The sequence below is a fragment of the Oncorhynchus mykiss genome, chromosome 17 (assembly GCF_057628025.1).
Source record: "Oncorhynchus mykiss isolate SJ-2025 chromosome 17, ASM5762802v1, whole genome shotgun sequence".
NCBI classification, from domain to species: Eukaryota; Metazoa; Chordata; class Actinopteri; order Salmoniformes; family Salmonidae; genus Oncorhynchus; species Oncorhynchus mykiss.
The window spans coordinates 47,660,252-47,678,577 of NC_143038.1; the positions used below are offsets into that span (position 1 = coordinate 47,660,252).

General features: G+C 44.2%; 2 protein-coding genes across 2 annotated transcripts; both read right to left on the reverse strand.

Moving 5' to 3' along the window:
• Window positions 1-1,669: 1,669 nt before the first annotated feature.
• On the reverse strand, window positions 1,670-13,577 carry atad3 (ATPase family AAA domain containing 3). The gene is made up of 16 exons (XM_021569362.3): window positions 13,176-13,577; window positions 11,790-11,866; window positions 11,571-11,672; window positions 11,179-11,238; window positions 10,992-11,061; window positions 10,697-10,862; window positions 9,919-9,988; window positions 8,908-9,063; window positions 7,224-7,280; window positions 5,100-5,225; window positions 4,883-5,007; window positions 4,607-4,658; window positions 4,433-4,503; window positions 4,142-4,309; window positions 3,040-3,148; window positions 1,670-2,518 (listed from the first exon to the last, which is right to left on the reverse strand). The coding sequence occupies exons 1-16, from the start codon at window positions 13,363-13,365 to the stop codon at window positions 2,012-2,014; spliced, it is 2,106 nt and encodes a 701-aa protein (XP_021425037.2). The 5' UTR covers window positions 13,366-13,577; the 3' UTR covers window positions 1,670-2,011.
• A 489-nt stretch (window positions 13,578-14,066) lies between these two features.
• Window positions 14,067-16,335, reverse strand: mrpl20 (mitochondrial ribosomal protein L20). The gene is made up of 4 exons (XM_021569364.3): window positions 16,122-16,335; window positions 15,285-15,395; window positions 15,022-15,099; window positions 14,067-14,592 (listed from the first exon to the last, which is right to left on the reverse strand). Exons 1-4 carry the CDS (start codon window positions 16,206-16,208, stop codon window positions 14,419-14,421), a joined length of 450 nt encoding a protein of 149 aa, XP_021425039.1. The 5' UTR covers window positions 16,209-16,335; the 3' UTR covers window positions 14,067-14,418.
• Window positions 16,336-18,326: the final 1,991 nt, after the last annotated feature.

An 18,326-nucleotide genomic window follows, 5' to 3' on the forward strand; every position in this document is an offset into this window, starting at 1 on the left:
CACTGACACAGGTTCAAGATGAAAGGTAAAGTTCACCATGATATCAGCATTTATTGGTCACGTTTTTACAATGACAATGAAACCCTGAGAAAAAAAGAAACCCGCACACTGCTCTTGAAAGTATCACTGCTCTTTAATAAGCTTTACGTATCGGCCTCAAGGCCTTCGTCAGAGCTTTACGTATCGGCCTCAAGGCCTTCGTCAGAGCTTTACGTATCGACCTCAAGGCCTTCGTCAGAGCTTTACGTATCGGCCTCAAGGCCTTCGTCAGAGCTTTACGTATCGGCCTCAAGGCCTTCGTCAGAGCTTTACGTATCGGCCTCAAGGCCTTCGTCAGAGCTTTACGTATCGACCTCAAGGCCTTCGTCAGAGCTTTACGTATCGGCCTCAAGGCCTTCGTCAGAGCTTTACGTATCGGCCTCAAGGCCTTCGTCAGAGCTTTACGTATCGACCTCAAGGCCTTCGTCAGAGCTTTACGTATCGGCCTCAAGGCCTTCGTCAGAGCTTTTGTGAGTAAAAAAAAAAATGTGCACCCTCATCCACATCCGTTCCATACATCAAATGGGGTTGGAGTCAAGGGAAGTGTTACCAAATATAACAATGTGCATTTCATAAATATTCTAAAAGTGTGTACCTAAAACGTATTAACCACATCTGTAAAACCACAATGAGGACATCGACCCATCAAGCAAGTTTTCATAAATCATTGGGTGCCAGCCACTTTAAGAAAATGAGCCAGGCTCTTTAACGCCCTCTTCTGAATGGTAGCTATAAATGCAGAGGTTGCACACAGTGCAACAATATGAAGTGTGAATATCTCTGCCACCCACACACAGGAAAACGGTTCCAAATAAATGACATTATTACGTGCTCCACCACCCATGTTATCTACATGATTAATTGCCCATGTGGCTGTGTTATGTAGGTAAAACCTCTTCTCTCAAACAGAATTTGTGAACATAAATGTTTAATCAGGAGAAACGACAGGGATTGGCCGGTCGCAGTACATTTTAATGACCAAAAACATGACATTTCTTCCTTTAGATTTTGTGGCATAGAGAAAGTCAAGATATCAGACCGGGGAGGTGATATAAATAATACTCTGAGCAAAATAATGTTTTTGGATTTTCACCCTCCAGACATGATTTCCTAAAGGACTTAATGATGAAATGCCTGTGCGTGTTATGTTGTAAATGTGAACATGAATTAATGCCCCCATTTCAGATACTCAAGACGTTTTTCTTGCGCTGTACCCATTGATTTATGAAAACTGCTTGGGTGGGTCGATGTCCTCATTGTGGTTTTATAGACGTGTCTAATACGTTTTAGGTACACACTTTATTAGAATATTTATGACATGCATATTGTTATTTTTGGTAACGCTTATTTTCCCTCGACTCCAACCCCATTCGATGGAATGGATGTGGGTGGAGCTGTCTACATAAGGGTGCTAATTCACAAAAGATCTGAGGAAGGCCTTGAGGCCGATACATAAAGCTTACCTAAGAGCAGTGATACTATCAAGAGCAGAATGCTGGTTTCTTCTTTTTTCTCATCTTATTCAACGGATACCATGCACTTGCAAAAAAAGATAGCTCAGCTGTGCAAGTGCCTTTTGAATGTCTATGAAACCATTCCTTTAGAAATCACAACAAAAATGCAGCCATAGTAAGAAACTTGGATTATTTTACTATTCATAAAAACAAAGTAATCTCCATCCACACTGTCATTTAAATAGAGTATTATCTCTTACAGTGCACATCAACATTAATACTATTACAGACATAGGGTTTCGATGTAAAGTACACTTTTTTTCTTACATTTTACACAAATCATATATTACAGCTCTCCTGTTCCTACAGGATTGCTTCGTAAAATGTTAGTGCCTCCATCCCTCCTCCCCCTGCCCACCAACTCTTTCAGTTAGACAGACAGATGTACACAGACCGAGACTACAGACAGTGAGGAGGAACAGGAGGCGTCCTCCCTGTCCTTCCTTTGGCCCCTAATGTTAAACTGGAGTCCCATCCTTGGGAGGAGCTTTGGTTTTCCCCTCCTTCCCTGTCCCACCCTCACTGCTTGGGGCTGCATCAGTCTGGGATACACCCTCTGCCACCTCCCCCTGAGGTGTTACCACCGTTTCTGCTTTGACACCCTCCCCCTTAGCCAGGACAGTCCCCTCCTCCACAGGCAGTTCGGCACCGTCTGATGAAGGTGGGGCTTGCACCTCTAGTTTCAGCTCCTCCTGAATGACATGGGCCTCTGGTTTGTTGCCCATCTCCAGAGCCGGAGTGAGCACATCCTGGGCCTGTGGCGGCTCCCCTAGAGGCAGAGTGAAGCCTATCTTGCTGCTGTCTGCTGGTCCAGCGCTGGGAGAGATTGTGCTCTTGGCCCCAGCCTCCTTAGTGTGCCCATGCAGCCAGTCCATCTTCTGGAGGTGCTGCCGCATGGCTTCGTCCACCCGAGCATCAATCATGGCCTCTGTCAGGACGCCGTCCTCTGAGGAGTAGGCTGCCGCCTGCAAGAGGACATGGAATACAAGGATTATTACATTACAGTCATCCGAACAAGGATTTTATCATTACACGAACAGTCCAGTAAATCTATAATAATGTATCTACAAATATACATTTACAGTATTAACTATCTGCAAGATCAGTGTATGAATATTGAGTAATGTATAAGGTAGTTAACAGACAAGGCCCACTTGTCCACAGAATGAGGCTAGCAGGAGAGATGACCATGACACAGCAGCAGTGGAGATCATGGCATACATAGTGATCCACTTCCCAGCTCTGCGTCTATTAATAAGCCCATGGAGGGAGAATAAATGGGTCTAGACTCCCCGGCTAACCAAATCACCTTGGGTCAGCATTGTCTGATTCTCCCATCCCTAACCAAGTTCCAGCCTGTGCACAGGCTCTCCTTCCAACCAATCATTTATGTCAAATTGGCTTAACTGGAAAATTCACCACATCACGGTTGTTATCCATTCAGAAAGCATTGATGTATGAACAACAGGGGAAACATGTCACATACCTGCCAGGCCACGCCCAGTTTGGAGATCTCTCTGCCTGACATGCCCTCTGCCCGCTTAGCGATGTCCGAGCACTTCTTTCCATAGTCAAACTGAGCCAGCTTCATTCTCCTGCAAGGACAGAGGCAGAGGAAGATGCAGACATAGAGGGGGTTTAGAGACAGAAACAGGTCTGAATGGAATCCAGTCTGTCAGAGGAAACAGGTCTGAATGGCATCCAGTCTGTCAGAGGAAACAGGTCTGAATGGCATCCAGTCTGTCAGAGGAAACAGGTCTGAATGGCATCCAGTCTGTCAGAGGAAACAGGTATGAATGGCATCCAGTCTGTCAGAAGAAACAGGTATGAATGGCATCCAGTTTGTCAGAGGAAACAGGTCTGAATGGCATCCTGTCTGTCAGAGGAAACAGGCCTGAATGGCATCCTGTCTGTCAGAGGAAACAGGCCTGTGTTATGAGGTCTGACTATGTCTGGAGAGACACTCCTTAAGTGGCCCAGCTCCTTCCACCAGCTGGCTCTGTTGTCAGCGTGTTGTTGTTGATCCTGGTCCAGTTCCCAGTGCCCTATGTGTAGGTCGCCCCCTGCCCCTCTTCCTCTCAGGCTCCAGGCCCTCAGAGACCCACTTTAATTAGTGACACCATGGCTACGGCTGGCTGGGCTCCTGCTTACTGCTGGGTCACCTGCTCTTAAATACCTGCTCCTGACACTCCACAGCTCTCAGCCAGAGGTCATTTACATGGAACAGGACAGAGAGGGGCCTCCCTCCTCCCAGGCACTCAGTGTTAATGCCTGTCCCCATGTGTGCGTGGGTAGGTGTGTGTGTGTGTGTCACTGTATGCAGATGACTCCAAGGCTGCATTTACACAGGCAGCCCAATTATTTTGCCACTAAAAAGAGTGACATTTTGACCAATCAGATTTTGCCAATAATTGGGCAAAAGATCAGAATTGGGCTGCCTGTGTAAACACCGCATAAGTGTCTGGGAGTATCTAGTTACTTGACATCAGAACAGTTGCATTATGCATCCCAGTATATGAGTGCTTGTGAAAGTGCCCTATTTAAACCTGTGCTGCCATGTTGTGTGGGTGTAATGCTGTATGACTCACTGTCTCCCCCCTGTGGCAGGCTCCAGCACATATCTGTCAAAGTACAGACGCACCAGCCTCTCCCTCTCATCAGGACCCGGCAGGGCGAAGTTTACTATCTCGTCAATGCGGTCGTTGATGGCCCAGTCAAACTGCTCTGGCTGGTTACTGGCCAGCACCATCATGAACCTGGAGGGGGAGACGACACAACAGTGGTTAGAGCGCTGTGATATCTGAAGGACATGGTACATCAGAGGTCTTGGGCATAGATATGAAATGTCTAAATAGAAGAAGTAGTTGTAGAGAACTGACTTGTTGCTCTGCTCTCCAGTGCGATACAGGAATGCATTCAAAGTGGCTCTGAGCTCTTCACTGATCTTTTCCTGCAAACAGAGAGAGACAACTTGAACTCTGTTTTCCAATATTTCTACAAGATCAGAGTTTTGGTTGTGCTATGAAATACAGGAAGGTAGAGAACAGACTTACAGTAGACCTCTTGCGAAGGAATGCATCGGCTTCATCAACAAACAGCAGCAGGCTGTGTCAGAGGAGAGAGAGGGTTGCATTAGCAGAGCTGCGCTGGTCTTACATCATTCTCTGTACATTGTTTAATGTGAATGTCTGTGTAATGCAAGTGCAAATGTATTTAATGTCAAGTTGTCTAGACACTTACGTTACATGGTTTCACACGGTTACATCATGGTTACATTTACATGAAGTTCTATAAATAGTGTGATGCTACTGCGAGTGAGGGTAGCATACCCACGGCGACTGGTGTTGGCCCAGTCAAAGACTTTGTGCATGGCGGTGACGCCCTCACGGCCCATGGGCGCCACATCTCCACCAGTCATGATGGCATAGTCCATCCCAGAGTGCACTGCCAGCTTCTACTCAGAACACAGAGAGATAGTTACCAACATATATAGATGCCAAGATAACACCTCTTGTCATAGGCTAAATGAGTCGGTACGGGACCTACCTTGGCGAAGAGGGTCTTGCCAGTACCTGGTGGGCCATACATGAGGATGTTCCTGTAGAGCCCCTTGTTCTGACGCGTGTTCCTAGTTGCTATGGCAATATCACGTACACGTTCTTCTAGGTTAGGCTGTGCGGAGCAGAGGGAATAATTCATTTCAGGGAAATCAACATTTCGGCTCAAAGCAGGGCTGCGAAAACATACGTGTGCACAGCATTCTCTAAGAATGTCCCTAGCCGCATCCTCAGACCAGCTGGCTGGTGTGTTTACCAACATATTCAATCTCTCCCTATCTGCTGTCCCCACATGCTTCAAGATGGCCACCACTGTTCCTGTTCCCAAGAAGGCAAAGGTAACTGAACTAAATTACTATCGCCCCGTAGCACTCACCTGTCATCATTAAGTACTTTTAGAGACTAGTCAAGGATCATATCACCTCTACCTTACCTGCCACCCTAGACCCACTTCAATTTGCTTACTGCCCCAATAGATCCACAGATGATGCAATCGCCATCACTCTGCACACTGCCCTATCCCATCTGGACAAGAGGAATAGCCATGTAAGAATGCTGTTCATTGACTACAGCTCAGCATTCAACTCCATAGTACCCTCCAAGCTCATCATTGAGCTCGATGCCCTGGGTCTGAACCCCGCCCTGTGCAACTGGGTCCTGGACTTCCTGACGGACCGCCCCCCCCAGGTGGTGAAGGTAGAAAACATCACCTCGACTCCGCTGAACCTCAACACTGCGGCCCCACAAGGGTGTGTGCCCAGTCCCCTTCTGTACTCCCTGTTCACCCATGACTGCGTGGCCAAGCATGCCTCCAACTCAATCATCAAGTTTGCAGACGACACAACATTAGTGGGCTTGATTACCAATGACGACGAGACAGCCTACAGAGAGGAGGTGAGGGCTCTGGGAGTGTGGTGCCTGGAAAACGACCTCTCCCTCAACGTCAACAAAATTAAGGAGCTGGTCGTGGTCTTCAGGAAACAGCAGAGGGAGCACGCCCCTATCCACAGTGACGGGACCACAATGGAGAAGGTGGAAAGCTTCAAGTTCCTTGGCGTACACATCATGATGAATAACTGAAATGTACCACCCACACAGAAGGTGAAGAAGGCACATCAGAGCCTCTTCAACCTCAGGAGGCTGAAGAAATTTGGCCTGTCACCTAAAACTCTAAATTCTTTACAATTGCACAATTGAAAGCATCCTGTCGGGCTGTATCACCGCCTAGTACGGCAACGGCTCCGCCCACAACCACAAGGCTCTCCAGAGGTTAGTGCGGTCTGCACAACGCATGACCGGGGGCAAACTACCTGCCCTCCAGGACACCTACAGCACCCGATGTCACAGGAAGGCCAAAAAGATCATCAAGGACAACAACCACCAGAGCTACTGCCTGTTCACCCTGCTAACATCCAGAAGGCGAGGCCAGTACAGGTGCTTCAAAGCTGGGACCGAGAGACTGAAAAACATCTTGTATCTCAAGGCCATCAGACTGTTAAACAGTCATCACTAGCACATTAGAGGCTGCTGCCTATAGGCATAGATGATAAATCACTGGCCACTTTAAGGAATGGAACACTAGTCACTTAATAATGTTTACATATCTGGCATTACTCAACTCATATGTATATACTGTATCTTACTCCGTTCCACTCTGATATACGTTGTCAATTTGTATATAGTCTTAATTCATTCCTGGTAGCCTAGTGGTTAGAGTATTGGGCCAGTAACCGAAAGGTTGCTAGATTGAATCCCTGAGCTGACAAGGTAAAAAAAAAGATGTCGTTCTGTCCCTGAACAAGGCAGTTAACCCACTGTTCCTAGGCCGTCATTGCAAATAAGAATTTGTTCTTAACTGACTTGCCTAGTTAAATAAAAGGTAAAAAAATTAATAAAAAATCCTACTCAGATGTGTGTATATGTTGTGTAATTTGTTAGATATTACTGTCGGAGCTAGAAGAACAAGCATTACACTACACCTGCAATAACATCTGCTAATCACATTTATGTCACCAATAAAATGTGATGTTTCTTTCATACATGTACTGGGTATAATATCGATACGAGACTCTAAGGTATGGTGCTCAGGTGTGTGCCGAGTGTCGGTACTCACACTGAGCACTACTCCCTCCAGTGCATCCTGAGGTTTACTTGTCAGGCGCTTTGACATCTAAGAGAGGGGAAAAATAAGAAGATGGACCTTCATCGTACTAAATAAATTTGTGTTTAGGAAAATTAAGTTAATCACAATAAAAAAAACACCAAAAGCATCAGATCAAGGACATGTACAGTGCATTCGGATAGTATTCAGCCCCCTTGACTTTTTCAACATTTTGTTACATTACAGCCTTATTCTAAAATTGATTAAATCAGGTTTTTCCCCCCTCAATCTACACACAATACCCCATAATGACAAAGCAAAAACATGTATTTATAAATGTGCTAACATTTATAAATAAAATATATAAATATCACATTTACATAAGAATTTACTCAGTTCTTTGTTGAAGCACAATTACAGCCTCGAGTCTTCTTGGGTATGACACTACAAGCTTGGCACACCTGTATTTCTTCTCTGCAGATCCTCTCAAGCTCTGTCAGGTTAGATAGGGAGCGTCGCTGCACAGCTATTTTCATTTCGATCAAGTTCAAGTCCGGCCTCTGGCTGGGCTACGCAAGGACATTCAGAGACTTGTCCCGAAGCCACTGCTGTGTTGTCTTGGCTGTTTGCTTAGGGTCGTTGTCCTGTTGGAAGGCGAACCTTCGCCGCAGCCTGAGGTCCTGAGCAGGTTTTCAACAAGGATCTCTCCTTTTTGCTCCGTTCATCTTTCCCTCGTTCCTGACTAGTTTCCCAGTTCCTGCCACTGAAATACATCCCCACAGCATGATGCTGCCACCATCATGCTTCACCGTAGGAATGGTGCCAGGTTTCCTCAAGAAGTGACGCTTGGCATTCAGGCCAAAGAGTTCGAACTTGGTGTCACCAGGCCAGAGAACCTTGTTTGTCCTTCAGGTGCCTTTTGGCAAACTCCAAGCAGGCTGTCATGTGCGTTTTACTGAGGAGTGGCGTCCCTCTGGCCACTCTTCCATAAAGGCCTGATTGGTAGAGTGCTGCAGAGATGGTTGTCCTTCTGGAAGGTTCTCCCAATTCTACAGAGGAACACTGGAGCTATGTCAGAGTGACCATCGGGTTCTTAGTCACCTCCCTGACCAAGGCCCTTCTCCCCCGATTGCTCAGTTTGTCTGGGCGACCAGCTCTAGGATGAGTCTTGGTGGTTCCAAACTTCTTCCATTTAAGAATGATGGAGGCCACTGTGTTCTTGGGGACCTTAAATGCTGCAGAAATGTTTTGGTACCCTTCCCCGGATCTGTGTCTTGACGCTCTACGGACAATTCCTTCGACCTCGTGGCTTGGTTTTTGCTCTGACATTATGTAGACAGGTGTGTGCCTTTCTAAACCATGTCAAATCAATTGAATTTACCACAGGTGGACTCCAATCAAGTTGTAGAAACATCTCAAGGATGATCAATGGAAACAGGATGCACCTGAGCTCAATTTCGAGTCTCATAGCAACGGGTCTGAATACTTACGTAAATAAGGTATTTATGTTTTTTATTTCCATAAATTACAAACCTGTTTTCACTTTGTCATTATGGGGTAGTGTGTGTTGATTGATGAGGGGATTTTTTTTTTAAATCAATTTTAGAATAAGGCTGTAACTTAACAAAATGTGGAAAAGGGGAAGGGGTCTGAACACTTTCCGAATGCACTGTATAATGCACAGCAGGGCCTCTACCTTGATCGGGTGCTTGATCGCCTCCGCAACAGTGATGCGAGAAGTCTCTCTGACCAATGAGGGTTTCCCGAGTCGGGCCTCAATGTAGCGACCCGCCACAGCTGTGGCGTTCCGGGCAGAATACACACCTACAGCCAGCAGAGTCAGTCCTGCCACCTGGTGGTGTGGGAGGGGAAATTACACTACATTTAGAGACGCTCCAAGGACAACTCAAATCAGATATAAACATGTAACATATACACTCAACAATTAGTTAGTGAGCATTTCTCCTTTGCCAAAATAATCCATCCACCTGACAGGTGTGGCATATGAAGAAGCTGATTAAACAGCACGATCATTACACAGGTGCACCTTGTGCAGGGGGACCATAAAAGGCCACTAAAATGTGCAGTTGTCACACAACACAATGCTACAGATGTCTCAAGTTTTGAGGGAGCATGCAATTTGTATGCTAACTGCAGGAATGTCCACCAGAGCAGTTGCCAGATAATTGTATGTTCATTTCTCTACCATAAGCCGCCTCCAATGTTGTTTTGGAGAATAGTACGTCCAACCGGCCTCACCACCGCAGACCACATGTATGGCATCGTATGGGCGAGCGGTTTACTGATGTCAACGTTGTGAACAGAGTGCCAAATGGTAGAGGTGGGTTATGGTATGGGCAGTTATAAGCTACAGACAACAAACACAATTTCATTTTATCAATTTGGAAATTTGAATGCACAAAAATACTATGACGAGATCCTGGGGCCCATTGTGAGGCCCATTGATTTTTAGGGTATTTGTGACCAACAGATGCATATCTGTATTCCCAGTCATGTGAAAAACATAGATTTGGGCCTAATTCATTTATTTCAATTGACTGATTTCCTCATATAAACTGTAACTCACTCAAATCTATGAAATGATTGCATGTTGCATCTATATTTTTGTTCAGTATACTTATGAGTCATTGGCAGTTTGCATAAGGATGAGCATAAACAAGTATGTAGAGTGGAAGGTGGGTTTCACCGTAGCTGTAACTTTATCCCAGTCCGACACAAAAGCCCGGAATCCTTCCCCAAACACAGCACCTGCAGTCCTGAAAACACACAGATATACAGAGACAGTCAGGTCTCCAATAGTATCTATCATTATGGTCTGTAGTGTAATACACAAGGTGTGTCTCAGCATACAGGCTCTAGTACAGCATGTCTTTGCCTCAGCTTATAGTCTTCATAGAGTATGTTCTTGTCTCATCGTATAGTCTCTAGTACAGCATATCCTTGTCTCATCATATAGTCTCTAGTACAGTATGTCCTTGTCTCACCGTATAGTCTCTAGTACAGCATGTCCTTGTCACAGCATGTCTTTGCCTCAGCGTATAGTCTCTAGTACAGTATGTCCTTGTCACAGCATGTCTTTGCCCCAGCGTATAGTCTCTTAGAGTATGCTCTTGTCTCAGCATATAGTCTCGTAGAGTATGCTCTTGTCTCAGCGTATAGTCTAGTCCAGCATGTCCTTGTCTCAGCGTATAGTCTCTAGTACAGCATGTCTTTGTCTCAGCGTATAGTCTCTAGTCCAGTATGTTCTTGTCTCATCGTATAGTCTCTAGTAGAGTATGCTCTTGTCTCAGCGTATAGTCTCTAGTCCAGTATGTCCTTGTCTCAGCGTATAGTCTCTAGTACAGCATGTCTTTGTCTCAGCGTATAGTCTCTAGTCCAGTATGTTCTTGTCTCATCGTATAGTCTCTAGTAGAGTATGTTCTTGTCTCATCGTATAGTCTCTAGTAGAGTTGTCCTTGTCTCACCGTATAGTCTCTAGTACAGTCTGTCTGTGCTCTGCTGCCTTCAGGCGGATCTGCTCACGGATGATGTCTGCGTTTTCCCGCTCAACACGTGCCCGCGCTTTAGACTCCGCCTCTACGCGTAGCAGCTCATTCTTGTGCCTCAGCTGCATCTCGTGCTCAATTGTTGCTACGTGGAGAGGATACATTAGTGGACATTTTGTGATTGCCAGACCCCATATGGCTATATTGACCAGTGAATATTGAAGCAGAACCATATTCCTGGAGGCTGCGTGAGAATAGTATATGGGGTCAGTACCTTTCCTCATGGCTTCCTGTTTAAGCACAGAGTCCTCCTGTTTCCGAAGGTTGTCCTCATTCAGGGCTTGCTGAGGACACCGAGGAGAGGCCACACTCAAGTCAGTTGGACATGGCATTTTCACTGTACTTCTTTATATCCTAAACAGGACTGAATTGATATTGCAGCTAATGGCAGTTGATATTACCTGTTGCTTGAGTTGATCCTCATACCTCTGTCTGGCAAGTCTGTCTTGGAACTGTGCTCTCTGTGAAGAGATAGAGAAGGTAACCATAGTAACAGATGTATGCTGGACAGATAGGTAATCACTTGTTCCACTCCCTCATTGTAGCCTCTGTTTCAACAGAATTAAAGCTAATTGTGCAAACAATTTCAAGCTTACAGAAAATTCTACTCTCTACAAACTCCTCAAGATCTTTTAACTACTACAGGGAAAATGCTTCCTTCTACAGTTTACCCATACATGATGATCCATGCTATTAGCCCATCATTGACCACATACTATGTAGTACAATGAATACTACTGCACAATCACCCCCTCTGCAGTACCACTAAACCCTTCCTCTGCTCTCCTCTCACCGATTGATGTTGCTTGGTCTCCTCGCCGACAGTTTTCCTCCTCTCCTCCCCTTGAATACGCAGCTGATCCCCCTTCAGCTGCTCCACTGCTGCCTCGTACTCCTTACACCATCACACACACAAAGGGAACAATTAGCATGATCAGATTTAAGATTGATAGTACTGTTTTTTGGTGGCCTACACATTACTCTGCATGTGCCTTGTTTAGTGCAACTGTACCTTGATTTTGGTCTGGTGTTCCATCTGAACAGATTGCTCCTGCATGCGAGCCAGATCCAGGGCCTCTTTGGCATGACCTGAAATTAAGCCAAGGTATTGGACATTAGTCGTCCAGATATACGTTTAATTTAATGACGATAGCTATATTCCAACAATACTAAACAAAAATATAAAACGCAACATGTAAAGTGTTGGTCCCATGTTTCATGAGTTGAAATAAAAGATCCCAGAAATGTTCCATAAGCACAAAACGCTTATTTCTCAAATATGTTTATTTTCTAAATTTGTTTACATCCCTGTTAGTGAGCATTTTATCCTTTGCCAAGATAATCCATCCACCTTACAGGTATGGCCTATCAAGAAGCTGATTAAACAGCATGGTCATTACGTTGTGCTGGGGACAATAAAAGGCCACTCTAAAATGTGCAGTTTTATCACAGAACACAATGCAACAGATGTCTCAATCGGCATGCTGATTGCACAAATGTCCACCAGAGCTGTTGCCAGATAATTTTATGTTAATTTCTCTACCAGAAGCTGCCTCCAATGCTGTTTAAGAGAATTTGGCAGTACATCCAACCAGCCTCACAACCACAGACCATGTGTAACCACGTCAGCCCAGGACCTCCACATCAGACTTCTTCACCTGCGGGATCGTCGGAGACCCAGCCATCCGGACAGCTGATGAAACTGAGGAGTATTTTGGTCTGTAATAAAGCCCTTTTGTGGGGAAAAACTTGTTATGATTGGCTGGGCCTGGCTCCCCTGTGAGTGAGCATGGGTCCCAAGTGGGTGGGCCTATGCCCTCCCAGGCCCACCCATGACTGCACCCCTGCCCAGTCATGTGAAATCCATAGATTATGGGCTAATTCATTTCAATTGACTGATTTCCTTATGAACTGTAACTCAGTAAAATAAATATGGTTGTATTTATATTTTTGTTCAGTATACTTTGAAATTCTAAGTGTAATGCTTGCATGTTTGACTAGAGCAAAGATTAACTATATACTGACTAGAGCTATTTGGCAAACGGTGTGAAAGAATGACCTTTGCACCTTTCACCTTGAATACACTAACTTCCAACATGAATGAAAATGTGCAGCACAACGTTCAAACCAAGCAGTGAAACCTGTGATTCTCGTTTACTACAGTGTTATGTTCTACTGACAGCTGTCATCAGGATTTGATAGTTTACTAGATTAGATACCCGTAGGAACTAGGAGAATATATATCAGACACTGGCCCGTGTTGCATCAGCATCACTGCTTAGGCTGTAAAGCATGCTGCGGGTGCATCGGTCTTTCTGGGGATGTAAACAAAATGTTTCAAGCTAGCTACTAGCTCTACAGTACTATATATAATATAGTTATCATGCAAGACACTTACGAGACTTGTCGAGCTCCTTCGCCGCTTGGGCCGCTCGCTCCAGCCCGGTTGGGTCGAAGTTGCTCCATTTGTCCTTGGGTTTATCTCCGCCACCTCCGGAGCCGCCAGCTGGTGGAGGGGGTGGCGGTGGAACCGGGAATTCCGGGGGAGCCTCGGGCTGCCCCTTATTCAGGCCGAACAGCCAGGACATGTTTAGGTAAACGGAGAATAAACTGCAGTCCAGGCCGGTAAAGGTGATCAGGTTTGGCTGTCAGTCACTACACTTCCTCCACACGCGTGTCACGCTGCAGTCTTTGCGCAAGTGCAGGAGAGGACAGATTTTCCCTGAAAGACAACTATGCTGATTGGTTACGAGGAAAAATATATTCCTCTCATTGGTTGTCCTTTGCAGAGGTTAAACACACAGTCACACCCATAAGAGGGTATGGTAGCCGCAATGGCCCAAAACAGGAAGGTCTTATAATTAACCTGAATAACTTCACAGGAAGGCCATGTCACAAAATGAATTGATAGTTGCATCATACGGAGTTTTTGTTGGACTTCGTTCAACAGAAAGCAGTTTTTAATTGGAATTTATTAGCTAACATTTTATATTCTGTTTGGATATCTACGTAATGCAATGCAGTAGCATTTTAAGGAAACCCTGAATTAAAATTTTGAACAAATTAATTGACAGTTACTGAATAATTATGAACATTCTACGTACAATTACGTTGGACAAAGTTGCACAGCACTAATTTAAAAATTAGTTATGTAAAGTGCTTTACATAACCTCATTTAGTAGTCAGTCTTGGAAACCCTAAATTGAGACCACCACTTGTTAGGAGAAAGTACATAATGTTTCATTGTCATATATTTGTGTAACATTAACAACAATATCAGAACACTGAATAGATAAAATGTTTTATTTACTAGACAATCATTTTCCACATGTATTGACAAATACACAATCACACATATATACAGACACAAGGCATTACAAATGAAGGTAAAGTATTTTCTCTGTAACTCTGGCCCCCGACCACCACTCAACAGTCTATGAATACCATCCCATTAAGTGTGGTTTGGAGCTGGATTCTGTCTGTATCCATTCAGTAGCCATGCTTCAAAGAGGGATTAAATGGTTGCAGGGCAGAACTGTGTTGGTCGTATTGCAGGTAAGGAAAATTGGTTATTGGATGGGTGGGTCACTTGCAAAGAGGTGGTATGGTGTCCATTGCAATTGCCTATGGAGGTGGCTAGATCACTGTAGCGTGACAATGCGTGAGAAGACACCAGGAGGTTCTTTGCCGTCACCCAGCGCTGCACCGAATCCCTCCTGTTGCCTCGCCCTGGCCAGCTTTGCAAGAGACAGGAATGACTTAGGTTCTGTGATGGCAAGGTCGCTCAGAACACGTCGATTCACCTCAACACTACTCTGTAACGGGGGAGAAAAGGGACGGAAGCGTAAATAAGTATACACCTTGAACTAACAAAAATCTAAGGAAATATTAGGAAAGAATGAGAGGATTTTAGTTACAACTTTAAGGAGTGGGATAAGAGGGTAGTGCAGAGGGTTTACAGTAAAGTACATACAATCAATCATGTAACATTCTATTTGTACCATTCATCCCTATTTGTTATTAATATATAACATTTTCAGTGAATCCCCTCCAGCTAATGTTTTTCTTTTCTAAGTATCTTCTGTGCTCTGATTACATGTGGTTGCCCTCCTTATAGAGCCGCTGCATCATCGTAAATCAGACCTTGGGAACAAAAATGCCATACAGCGGTGTACTGAATTCTCACTAGCTGGAACAGAGTGGTAACTAGGTTAAGACATATACTGTAGGCCTAATGTACTGACCTTCACCAGGTTGTGCATAAGGGCGGGATACTTCATGCCGTGCTCCCGTGATGCTGCCGCGATGCGTGAGATCCACAACTGATGAAAGACATGTTTTAGGATCACACAATAGCAGTCATCTACATGTAGCTGATTATCATAATGATGAGAGGAGAGATCTTGATGACATGTTAGGGTGCACATATAGATCTACGGTATAGCATAGCTAGCACATCAGATTAGATGGATCAATGACATGGCTATAATTCTGAACATGCTCTTACCGTACGCATGTTACGTCGTTTTATTTTGCGAGCCTTAGTAGCATATACAAAGGCCCTTCGTACTGCCCTCACTGCCAGGCTGTAGCATCTGTTCTTTCTACCTCTGAAGTGCTGATGGACACACAGATAGGGGGAAGAGAAATACAGATGATGGGAATGGGCAAAAAGGGTGACACACTACAAGGGTATGAGGGTTCTTTTGGGCCAAGTTCATTTTAACTCTGACAATACAGGAAGTGAATTGAAATGAATGAATTGAAAAGTCCATGTATATAACATTGCACAATTTTAATTCATCCCCAGAATAAAAATGGAATTTAATTGAACCCAAATGGAAAGGTAGATTGGTTTTTACTTCATTGACGTTAATTGGCAGATGACCTCTAGTAACGTTACTCAGGTAAAATTTTGAAACATCTTTCTTAACCACCTAGCTAGGTTGCTAACTGAATAAGACGACTAGCTATAACGTTACCACACTTGTACACTGTATCTGCATGACATGTGCAAGAGGTGAGTAGGACTAGCTACATTTAGCTATAACAAGCCTAAAATTGGCACAGTCCTCCTCTCTTTGGAATGAGACTTGCCCTGAAATGAGTACCAGACAGCTATTTGGGAAACTAGCTGAAATGCTAATTTCTAGCTATCTTAACTAGCTTCATAACTAGCTAGCTATATAACGTTAATAGAGGAGTCACTTGCAATGTAAAACTGTCACTACGGTGAGTAAAGGTTGCATACAAAGCAGCTAAATTCTGTAATGTCAATTAAATAGAATAGCTAGCTAACTGTCAGTCAATGGCTGGCTAGCTAGTAGCTACAGTGCTAACTTACCCGTGCATTACTGAGAACTTCTTGAACCTTCCAATATCGATCAGGTCCACGATTGCGGATCCAGCAAGATAAAGTCAAAAACACCATCTTTCTTTCGTAAAGATTTTGCTACGATCCTGTAGTTTTCCCTTCGTCAACTTCAATGGATTAGATGACCTTTATGCAGCACGGGAAATCACATGTGTTCGCTGCCTTTTGCAGTGTTCTTGACTAGCTAGGATTATACCGGCAGCACAAATGATAATGTCAAATTGGAATGGTAAAAAGGAAACCTAAATAAAATCCCGCATTTCAAAACATTACAGTGTGGATAACTAATTCAAAAGATATTGCATTTGAATCAATTGGCACTTATTATGCCAATAACAAAATACAAAAAGTAATAAAATACATTTTGAAATATGTGTTTGGACATGCCAGGGTTTTTCTATATTTATACTATTTTCTACATTGTATAATAATAGTGAAGACATCAAAACTATGAAGTAACACATGGAATCATGTAGTAACCAAAAAAAGTGTTAAACAAATAAAAATATATTTTATATATTTTATACTTACACAGCCTGGAGATGTGTTGGGTCATTGTCCTGTTGAAAAACAAATGATAGTCCCACTATCGCAAACCAGATGGGATGGCATATTGCTGCAGAATGCTGTGCTAGACATGCTGATTAAGGGTGCCTTGAATTCTAAATAAATCACTCACAGTGTCACCAGCAAAACATCCCCACCCCATCACACCTGTAGAAAGGCCCATGGAGTAGGTGGAATCGTCCTTTAATTCATGGCCACTTGCTCAGCTGGGCCAGGGGCGCTTTAATTGGTATAGAATCATCTTGATCCCCTCTGTCAAATACGCTTGGACCTTATTTTTTGGTATTTTCAGTGAAAATGAAAGAATGAAAGAAAATGAGAATTATAAAAAGGTTCATTTCTGGTTCTACCGTGATCTTGTTACTACATCTCAAGAATTGCATTTGGTGAAAGGCTCAGTGTTCATACTCTTGTTCAGGCAAATGAGAAATAAGTGCACTCAGGCTACCCGGAAGGCCAACGTTAGTTACTTTAAGAAGCAGTTCACTCTCTGTGGGTCAAACCACAAGAAGTTCTGGGAAACGGTTAAAGACCTGGAGAATAAACCCTCCCCCTCACAGCTGCCCATATCCCTTAAAGTTGATGATATGGTTGGTTGGTACTGACAAGAAGCACATGGCTGAGCTATTTAATCACCACTTCATTAAGTCAGGATTCCTATTTGACTCAGCCATGCTTCTTTGCCTGTCAAACATTTTCTCATCTCCCACCCCTTCTAATGCAACTAGCCCCGATGCTCCTCCCTCTTTCCCCCCTGCCCCGCTACAAAGTATCTCCCTGCAGGTGGTCAATGAGTCCGAGGTGCTAAAGGAGCTCCCTAAACTTGACCCCAAAAAAACATCTGGGTCAGATGGTTTGGACCCTCTCTTCTTTAAGGTTGCATCCCCTATCCGCCAAGCCTATCTCTGACCTTTTTAACCTGTCTCTCTTCTCTGGGGAGGTTCCCATTGCTTGGAAGGTAGCCACGGTTCATCCTATATTTAAAGGGGGACATCAAGCTGATCCTAACTGGTATAGGCCAATTTCTATTTTGCCCTGTTTATCAAGTGTTGGAAAAACTTTTCATTAATCAACTGACTGGCTTTCTTGATTTCTTGTCTATTGTATTCTCTCTGGTATGCAATCTGTTTTCCGTTCAGATTATGGATGTGTCACTGCAACCTTAATGGTCCTCTATGATGTCGCCATTGCCCTTGATTCTAAACAATATTGTGCTGCTATTTTTATTGACTTGGCCAAAGCTTTTGATACGGTATACCATTCCATTCTTGTGGGCTGTCGAAGGAGTATTGGTGTCTCTGAGGCCTGGTTTGGCCTGGTTTGCTAACTACCTCTCTCAAAGAGTGCAGTGTATCAAACCAGAACATCTGCTGTCTCAGCCACTGCCTGTCACCAAGGGTGTACCCCAAGGCTCGATCCTAGGTCCCAAGCTCTTCTCAATTTACATCAGTAACATAGCTCAGGCAGTAGGAAGCTCTCTCATCCATTTATATGCAGATGATACCGTCTTATACTCAGCTGGCCCCTCCCCGGATTTAGTGTTAAACACTTTACAACAAAGCTTTCTTAGTGTCCAACAAGCTTTTTCTGCCCTTAACCTCGTTCTGA

What these genes read in the sequence shown, in the direction of transcription:
- atad3 (XM_021569362.3), bottom strand. Translation starts at nt 13,365, where the DNA reads ATGTCCTGGCTGTTCGGCCTGAATAAGGGGCAGCCCGAGGCTCCCCCG. An exon ending in GGGATAAAGTTACAGCTACG is followed by an intron (nt 9,064 to 9,918) that starts GTGAAACCCACC and finishes CCACACCACCAG; the next exon opens with GTGGCAGGACTGACTCTGCT. An exon ending in CGATCAAGCACCCGATCAAG is followed by an intron (nt 7,281 to 8,907) that starts GTAGAGGCCCTG and finishes CCCCTCTCTTAG; the next exon opens with ATGTCAAAGCGCCTGACAAG.
- mrpl20 (XM_021569364.3), bottom strand. Translation starts at nt 16,208, where the DNA reads ATGGTGTTTTTGACTTTATCTTGCTGGATCCGCAATCGTGGACCTGAT. An exon ending in AAGTTCTCAGTAATGCACGG is followed by an intron (nt 15,396 to 16,121) that starts GTAAGTTAGCAC and finishes TGTGTCCATCAG; the next exon opens with CACTTCAGAGGTAGAAAGAA. An exon ending in AACGACGTAACATGCGTACG is followed by an intron (nt 15,100 to 15,284) that starts GTAAGAGCATGT and finishes GTCTTTCATCAG; the next exon opens with TTGTGGATCTCACGCATCGC.